The 9,591-nt window shown below is 37.4% G+C and overlaps 1 protein-coding gene across 1 annotated transcript; it reads left to right on the top strand.

Moving 5' to 3' along the window:
• Nucleotides 1–5,245: 5,245 nt before the first annotated feature.
• LOC143651850 (zinc finger protein 354B-like) lies at nt 5,246–7,179 on the top strand. The gene has a single exon (XM_077122680.1). The coding sequence runs from the start codon at nt 5,266–5,268 to the stop codon at nt 7,069–7,071; it is 1,806 nt and encodes a 601-aa protein (XP_076978795.1). The 5' UTR covers nt 5,246–5,265; the 3' UTR covers nt 7,072–7,179.
• Nucleotides 7,180–9,591: the final 2,412 nt, after the last annotated feature.

Here is a 9,591-nt window from a genome sequence, read left to right on the forward strand (position 1 = left end):
GTCACTGAGAGAATTTGTGACCAAGAGACCAGCTCTGCAAGAAATACTAAAGGGAGCACTAAAGTCAGATACGAAAAGACAGAAGAGAGAGGTATGGAGTAAAGTGTAGAAAGAAGGAAAATCAGATATGATATATATAATACAAAAGCCAAAATGGTAGAGGAAAATATTATCCAAACAGTAATAATACTAAAAGTTAATGGACTGAATTCCCCAATCAAAAGACATAGAATGGCAGAATGGATTACGACCCAGCAATACCACTGCTAGGTATCTACTCAAAGGACTTAAGGGCAAAGACACAGACGGACATTTGCACACCAGTGTTTATAGCAGCATTATCTACAATTGCAAAGAGATGGAAAGAGCCAAAATGTCCATCAACAGACGAGTGGCTAAACAAACTGTGGTATATACATACGATGGAATATTATGCAGCTTTAAGACAGAATAAACTTATGAAGCATGTAATAACATGGATGGACCTAGAGAACATTATGCTGAGTGAGTCTAGCCCAAAACTAAAGGACAAATACTGTAAGGTCCCACTGATGTGAACCGACATTCGAGAATCATCTTGGAATATATCATTGGTAACAGAGACCAGCAGGAGTTAGAAACAGGGTAAGATAATGGGTAATTGGAGCTGAAGGGATACAGACTGTGCAACAGAACTAGATACAAAAACTCAAAAATGGACAGCACAATAATACCTAAGTGTAATGTAACTAGGTTGGAACACTGAATGAAGCTGCACCTGAAATATGGTTTTTTGTTTGTCTGTTTGTGTGTTTGTATCTTTTGTTTTTGTTTTTTTTCTTTTTCCTTTTTATATATATATATATGCAATTAGTATTATTATTTTAATTCTCTTCTCTATATTAACATTCTATATCTTTTTCTGCTGTTTTGCTAGTTCTTTTCCTAAATCGATGCAAATGTACTAAGAAATGATGATCATACATCTATGTGATGATACTAAGAATTACTGAGTGCATTTGTAGAATGGAATGATTTCTAAATGTTGTGTTAATTTCTTTTCTTTTTTTTGATTAATAAAAAAATTAAAAAAAAAAAATCAGCCAAAGCGGGAAGGAGGAAGGCTGAAAGATAGGGATCTACAAGCCCAGGCAGCTCCAAGCAAGGACGGAAATCAACCAACCCAAAGATGGGTTTCGCACGGCCCCGGTGTAGCTCTCGGACATGCTTCTCTCTCTCCCCTTCCTTTTCTTTTTAGTCTCGTACCAGAATTTTATGGGGGAAAAAAAAAGGTGACGCCTTTCCCTGGCGATTTTTCCAATCCCAAGGCTCCAAGGCTCAAAGCCCAAGTTCCAGAATCTTTGTGCCTGCGACCATTGGCCCTAATATCCCACAACACAGGCTCCCTCTCAGAGTGAGATCTTGGAGACAAGATGTGCGCTCTGATAGAAGGACCTCTATTCACCTTAGTTTCCAGCTCTTAACGCCTGATTCTTTAAAAGCTGTGGAAAAATTGTTTTGAAGTTATAACCAGGTACAATGACAAATTGTAAAATGACAATTGATCCCATTGTTAAACATGATAGAAACCACCATTAGTGAGCCATGTGCCATTGATAAAGCTGGTTTGAACCCAGCTATAATCTAATTTCAAAGCCCATAGTGAAGAAAATGCATGAAACAATACGATAAATTATCTGACATAATTTTGGCATGTTAGAAAATGCTCTGGACAAGGACTTAAGAGATCTGATTTCTAGTATCAGCTCCCCACTGGCTTCTTGCTGAGCCACGTTTGTCAAGGAGGAGATTGGACCAGAACAGTGATTCTCAAGCTTAAATGCATACACGAATCACCTCGGGATCTAGTTAGTTAATTATCCAAAGTAATTATTTAACAGAATGAATTGGGACCATATAATTCAGAAGGTAACTTCTAGCAGTAAGATTTGCTCCTGAGTCCCGATTCCTAGAGTTAGACCATTATTCTTCTTTTCTGGCTACGCATTAAAATCAATTTTCAATCCTATAATGAGCTGGGACTCAGCACCAAGGGATTGAGAAAACCTTCTGGACTGAAAGGGATAAGAGAGAAATGAGACAAAATGAAGTGTCAATGGCTAAGAGATTCCAAACAGAGTCAAGAGATTATCCTGGAGGTTATTCTTGCGCATTAAATAGATATCACCTTTTTAGTTAAGGCATAACAGAGAGGCTGGAGGAAACTGCCTGAAAATGTAGAGCTGTGTTCCAGTAGCAGTGTTTCTTGAAGATGATTGTATAATGATATAGCTTTTGCAGTGTGACTGTGTGATTGTGAAAACCTTGTATCTGATGCTTCTTTTATCTACCTTATGGACAGATGAGTAAAACATATGGATTAAAAATAAATAAATAATAGGGAGAACAAATGTTAAAATAAATTTAGTAGATTGAAATGCTAGTGATCAATAAAAGGGAGGGGTAAGGGGTATGGTATGTATGAATTTGTTTTCTGTTTTCTTTTTATTTCTGTTTCTGAATTGGTGCAAATATTCTAAGAAATGATCATGATGATGAATATGCAACTATGTGATAAAAAAGAATGTTCACATTGTATGTTAATTGGTTCTATTAACAAAATTTTTTTTTAAAGTTCTATGAAAAAAATCACATTTCAAACTGAAAAATATATACTCATGCCAGGGCCTTCCTGCAAATCAGTTAAAAAAGAATCTGTGAGTGGGGCATGGGTATTTTTTAAAGCTTCCCCAGTAATTCTAATGTGCAGCAAGGTCTGATACTAGGAAACATTAATGGAATAAAAACAAACTTTTAATGAACACTTTCTATGTCCTAGGCTTTATCTTCTGTCATAAATTCATAGAATCCATTTGATTTAGTGATAAGTTCACAGAAACCCTTTGATTCAATGAAAACCCAGGCTGCCAAATGAATGTTTACCAAAAGGAAGTGAAACCTAAATTCAGGATAATAATCATGAACATGTGTTCTGTACCTAGCTGTGGGAGGTATAAAAGGAATCTATTTTATTGGTTCCTGCCATAATGGGCTTGCACTGCCATCAAAGGGACAAGATTGAATTTAGGACCCACGGGTTAAATCAAGCCTCCCAAACCATTTTCCTAAAACACTGTAAATTTGTTGCCAACATTTTTAAATTGGGAGGTTTTGTATACAATTCCAGGTTTCCACCTCCTCTTGAACAATTGGAAGATCTAACAACTCTGGGTGTCCAAGTAGCAATATTTGCCTGGCACTGAACTGGGAAATCCCCCCTGTAAATAGGGCCTGCACTATTGAATATGCCACAGTCCTCCCTACTCCCTGTTACTCCCTGATACTGAAGCTAAGTGTCAGTTGTCAGGTATGACCCCAATTTAGCTTAATATTTTAAAGATTATAAAGAAAGTGAAATATTTCTTGATCCATATTTTTATCAGGTGTAGAAAAGCAAAATATAGAGCAAGAAGGCCTTTGTTTCAAATTAAAAGGAAGAAAAATGTATTTGAGAAAATAAAGACTACTATACCAAGTTATCTTCACTTATGACCCTGATAGACATCTGAGTTTATGACCTGTGATCTATAATCATTAAAATATATATTCAGGGGCAGTGCAAGGGTGGCTCAATGGCAGAATTCTTGCCTGCCATGCTGGAGACCTGGGTTCAATTCCCAGAGGCTGCCCTTGCCAATACACACACACACACACACACACACACACACAGAGTATATATCCAAATGCAATAGAAAACAGTACATGGTATAGTATAGCCTAGTGGTTAAATGCATGTGGTCTAGAGTAAGATAGAGATTCAAATCCAAGCAATTACAAATTGTACAATATTAAACTGCTCTATGCCTCAGATTTCCCTTTATCAGTATAAGGGTTAAATCAGAGGGCTGATCTGAGGATTGAACAAGATAACACAAATTAATGTGGTATCTGGTATCTAGTAACAGTTTCATGAATGTTAACAATTATTGTCATTATCCTGGTCAGGAAATTCTAAAGGATGATTTAAGGAGCTGGTAATGTGAATTGTAGTTGGGAAAACTGTAGAAGTGTAGAAGAGATGGCCTGACTAAGGGCAGGAGGAAGAGACGGCTTCATCCAGATGAAGAGAAGACAGGTCAGTAGACGCTTGAGCAAAGGTTCAGAAGAGATGGTGACCACAGCCTGGGTTCTTAAACCATACAGTTGCAAGACAGTCACACTGGAGTTTTCCTCATGTTTTTAATCTTTAAAGATTTTGCTGACCCTTGCTTCATGGTGTATGGTACGTGATTGTAGCAATCACTAGAGCGATTTTGTGCTTTTGTTCATCCACAATTTGGCAACGATTCCACGATTTCAAGAACTGAAACCTCTGCTGTGTGTTTCAGAACTTTATTAAAGATATGTTTACTTTAGGACCTTGGCTTGGGTACAGTCATCAGCATTACCTGATGCTTGCCACTAGAGGGTCTAGAACCAAAGGAATCATCAAGCTTCTTTTTTACCGTGTTCACTTGCCTTGATTCCTATTCAACACACTATTTAGAATCCCCCCTTCCCCTTAGGAGCATATTTTTTATTTTGTGTATTTTAGAATACATTTTAAAATTTAAAATTTAGAATTAATTTAAAATATTTTTATTTCTATTCGAAGATAGGGAACTAGAGTCCTACTGACTCCATGTCCAATTCCCAAAATAGCTGCCATTAGTAGGATTCTTATGTATCTTTCTAGATATTTACATGGGTATGTGTAGTTATCAAAACTTATCAAAATGTAAGTTAAGATTCGTGTATTTTTGGTGTATGTAAATTTTATCTTAATTTAAGAAGAGATCATTCTGTCTGCAGAGTTACTTAAGTGAAGTCGCTCCAAGTTTCAAAATACATAAAATTGAGGTTAAAAAATTTTTTTTAAGGGTAAAAAAATTGAGACCAAGAGAAATAAGTTTCTCTCAGACCTCAAATTGGCATTTAGTTTATTTAAAACTACTGTGTTCTATAAGTAAAAAAGAACCCAACTAATAAAGAGATGTGATACTTTCTAAAAAAAAAAAAAAAAATATATATATATATATATATCACCTTGTTAGTCAAGATGTAATGGAGAGGCTGGAGGGTACTGCCTGAAAATGTAGAGCTGTGTTCTAGTAGCCATGTTTCTTGAAGATGATTGTATCATGATATAGCTTTCACAATGTGATGCTGTGATTGTGAAAAACTTGTGTCTGATGTTCCTTTTATCTACCTTATCAAAAGATCAAGGGAAGAACCCAGAAAGAGGACATGGCTACTGAGCAGGGGGAAGCAAGGTCTCAGATATCCATAACCTTCAAGGATGTGGCTGTGCTCTTTACTCGGGATGAGTGGGCAAAACTGGATCCTACTCAGAGAAACTTGTATGAGAACGTGATGCTGGAGAACTATAAGAACCTTATCTCAGTGGGACTCCCATTTGCCAAACCAAAAATCATCTCCCTGTTGCAGCAAGGAGAAGAGCCCTGGAAGGTACAGAAAGAAAGTCCTGGAGGATGGAAGAACAATCTCCAAACCACAAAGTCAACTCAAACTCAAGACACATCATTTCAAGGACTAATGAGGAAAATACTCAAAATAGATGAACCTGCAGGCTTCAAATCAGATAAGCCCTGTATATATGAAGACAGGTTAAAAAAACAGCAGGACAAAAATGAAGGTTTCCAAATAATTTCAGTCACCCATAAGAAAGTCCTTACCATGGAAAGAAGCCATCACAATCTTGAATTTGGCCAAAACTGTACCCTGAAATCAGTCCTTGTTAGGCAACAAAGGGTTTCTAGAGAAAAAACACCCTTAAAATGTGAAATACAAAGAAATAGCCTCAAGGAGAATTCAAATTTACTTAACCACACAAAAATCAAAACAACAGAGAAACGCTATAAATGTAATATATGTGAGAAAGCCTTCATTCATAATTCATCCCTTCGTAAACATCAGAAAAACCATACTGGAGAGAAGTTATTTAAATGTAAAGAATGTTTGAAAGCCTTCAGCCAAAGCTCAGCTCTTGTTCAACATCAAAGAACTCATACTGGAGAGAAACCTTACATATGTAAAGAATGTGGGAAAGCTTTCAGCCATAGTGCATCCCTTTGTAAACATATAAGAATTCATACTGTGGAGAAATCCTATAGATGTAAAGAATGTGGCAAATCCTTCAGTCGAAGGTCAGACCTTTTTATACATCAAAAGATTCATGCTCAAGAAAATTCCTATAGATATAAACCTGGTAGGAAGCCATATAGTTGTACATCCCTTCCTGGATGTCAGAGAATTCATCTTAGAAAGAAGTCCTATTTATGTAATGAATGTGGCAACACCTTTAAGTCTAGCTCATCCCTTCGTTATCATCAAAGAATTCACACTGGAGAGAAACCTTTTAAATGTAGTGAATGTGGGAGAGCCTTCAGTCAGAGTGCATCTCTTATGCAACATGAAAGAATTCATACTGGAGAAAAGCCCTATAGATGTAATGAATGTAGAAAAGGTTTCACTTCTATTTCACAACTTAATAGGCATCGAATAATACATACTGGTGAGAAATTGTATAATTGTAATGAATGTGGTAAAGCCTTAACTCTTATTATTCATGAGAGAATTCATACTGGAGAGAAACCATGTAAATGTAAAGTGTGTGGAAAAGCCTTCAGACAAAGTTCAGCTCTTATTCAACATCAAAGAATGCATACTGGAGAAAGACCCTATAAATGCAGTGAGTGTGGGAAAACATTCAGGTGTAATTCATCCCTTAGTAATCATCAGAGAATTCATACTGGAGAGAAACCATATCAATGCCTGGAATGTGGGATATCTTTTGGCCAAAGTGCAGCTCTTATTCAGCATCAAAGAATTCATACAGGAGAGAAACCCTTTAAATGTAATACTTGTGCGAAAACTTTTAGACAAAGTTCATCACTTATTGCACATCAAAGAATTCATACAGGAGAGAAACCCTATGAATGTAATGCATGTGGGAAACTCTTCAGCCAGAGATCATCCCTTACTAATCATTATAAGATTCATATTGAAGAAGACCACTTGAAAGTAGATTAGCATGTGAAAGCCTTAAACCAAAGCTTATCAGAGAATATGTGCTTGAAAATGATTTAATGTAACAAATATGGTACAACCTTTTCTAATTTAGTCCCCATCAGATATTAAATTCCATAAAACATATGGAATAAAAATAAACACGTTAAATAAATTTAGATTGGGATGCCAGTGATCAATGAAAGTGAGGGGTAGGGGTATGTTATGTATGAATTTTTTGTGGTTGAGATTTTATTTCTTTTTGTGAATTGATGCAAATGTTCTAGGAAATGATCATGATGATGAATATACAACTATGTGATGATATAGTGAATTAGTGATGATATATGTAGAATGGAATGATGAAAAGTTAAGAATGCTTACATTTGTTTGTTGTTATATATTTTTTTAATTTAAAAATTAAAAAAAATTCAAAGTAAAAAAATGGCTACTATTAAACAAACAGGAAACTATAAAGTTGGACAGGATGTGGAGAAATTGGGACACTTTTGCACTGCTGGTGGAATGTATAATGGTGCAGCCACTATGGAAGGCTGTTTGGCAGTTCCTTAGGAAAATAAATATTGAGTTTCCCTATGACCCAGCAATAGCACTATTTGGTATATATCCCAAAGAGCTGAAAGCAACTATGCAGACATCTGCACACCAACGTTCGCAGCAGCATTATTCAAAATCACCGAAAGATGGAAACAGACCAAATGCCCATCAACAGATGAGTGGATCAGCAAAATGTGGTATATACATATGATGGAATGTTATGCAGCAGTAAGACAAAATGATGTCCTGAAACACACAACAAGATGCATGAGTCTTGAGGAAAAAATGCTGAGTGAAGTTAGCCAGACACAAAAGGATAGATACCATATGAGTCCACTTTTTATGACCAGAATAAAGGTATAATCAGACACTTATAACACAGGATATAGGAGACTTAGAGATACACAGATGCTAGAGATGGGAATATAGTCCTCTAGCCTCCTATACTCTGGAGCAGCTAGAAGGAAAAATATGAGAGGATCGTATGGTAGCCCATGACAAACTCTGGGATCTGTCCTGTAAACACTTGTTGAAGAGTGCTTTGAAAACTATTGTTTCTTTTATTTCTTTGCTTGTATATATGTTAAACTATACAATAAATAAAAAGGTAACAAAAAAAAAAGAAAAGAATTGCAGTGTCCGTACAAGCCAGCCCAGAATCAAGAAAAAAGGCTGAAAAATGGTGGGATCTCACAGCACCCTGGCTGGCCTCTTCCTTATTTCACCACCAGCTTAGCATGGGGCCACTCATGTCCCAAGTGCAGATCCCTGGCCCCAGTTCTAGAGGGGGCAGAGCAGCCCTCGTGCACACACTCAGAACATGTGTGGCTGGCTGAATCTGTCTGGTCATGGCCCGAGGGGCTCACCCTCCCAGAGTCGGCCCTGCACGTGGAAGGTGGTTCACTGATCCCCCTACAAAGAACAGGCAAATGGCTACCTGGGGTGAGAGGCTGCTGACTGTAGGATGAACAGTGCAGTGGCCAGGACCATGAGGAAACTATTTCCTAGGGAAGAGAGGACATTCACACCCATGTAGATGGGATTTCTTAGGGCCAAACCTGCATGCCCAGGACAAGACATCCCTGCAGAAAGGACCAGGGAGGGCTTGGCCTGGAGCTATTCTCCAGACTCATTGTATGGAAAAGCGCTGAAGGACAGAACTTGCCCAGGCCATCTGCAAAGACACAGAAAGGTGTTTTCTTTCTCCTTTCTTCCCATCTTCCTTTCTTTCGTTAGTGTCTGTCTTTCAAGGAGAGCTCCTGTCATAACAGTAGTGGGATATAAATTTAAGGAATGCATGCCTCAGAGTGGAAATTCCAGCAATGATGCATTAAAATATAAAAATTTCCAAGTTTAATCAAAATAGTACAACTCACAAAGAAAGAGGAAGTGATGGCCCAGGCAAAGGAGAAGATTAAAGCACAGAAACCACCAGTGAGGCTGCTCAGACCTGGGACATTCCAAACAAAGATGTTTTAAAATTGTTCCTAAATATGCCCAAGAGCTAAAGGAAAACATGGACAAAGAATTACAGGAACTCAGGGAATTGACAGATGAGCACAAAGAGAGTACTGATAGTGAGATGAAAACTATGAAAAGGAACCAAAGCCGACCATGACTCTGTATCTGGCAAAACTGCCTTTCAAAAATGAGGGAGGAATTAAGACATTCCCAGAAAAACAAAAGCTGAGGGACTTCTTCCCCATCAGACTCAACCTACAAGTCATGCCAAAGGGAGTCCTGCAGGTTGAAAGGAAAGGACACTAGACATGAAATCACAGACACATGGAGAAATAAAGATCTCCAGTAAATTAATATCATGGGCAAATATAAATACCAGCACTACTGTATTTTGTATTAGTAACTCCACTTTTCACTTCCTACAAGATCTAAAAGGCACATGCATAAGATATGATAAATCAATGTCCGGGACTCATAATGTGTAACTATGTAATGTGTGATATGCGGTACATAAAATTGGGTGGG

Source organism: Tamandua tetradactyla, chromosome 12, assembly GCF_023851605.1.
Source record: "Tamandua tetradactyla isolate mTamTet1 chromosome 12, mTamTet1.pri, whole genome shotgun sequence".
In the NCBI taxonomy this organism is placed as follows: Eukaryota; Metazoa; Chordata; class Mammalia; order Pilosa; family Myrmecophagidae; genus Tamandua; species Tamandua tetradactyla.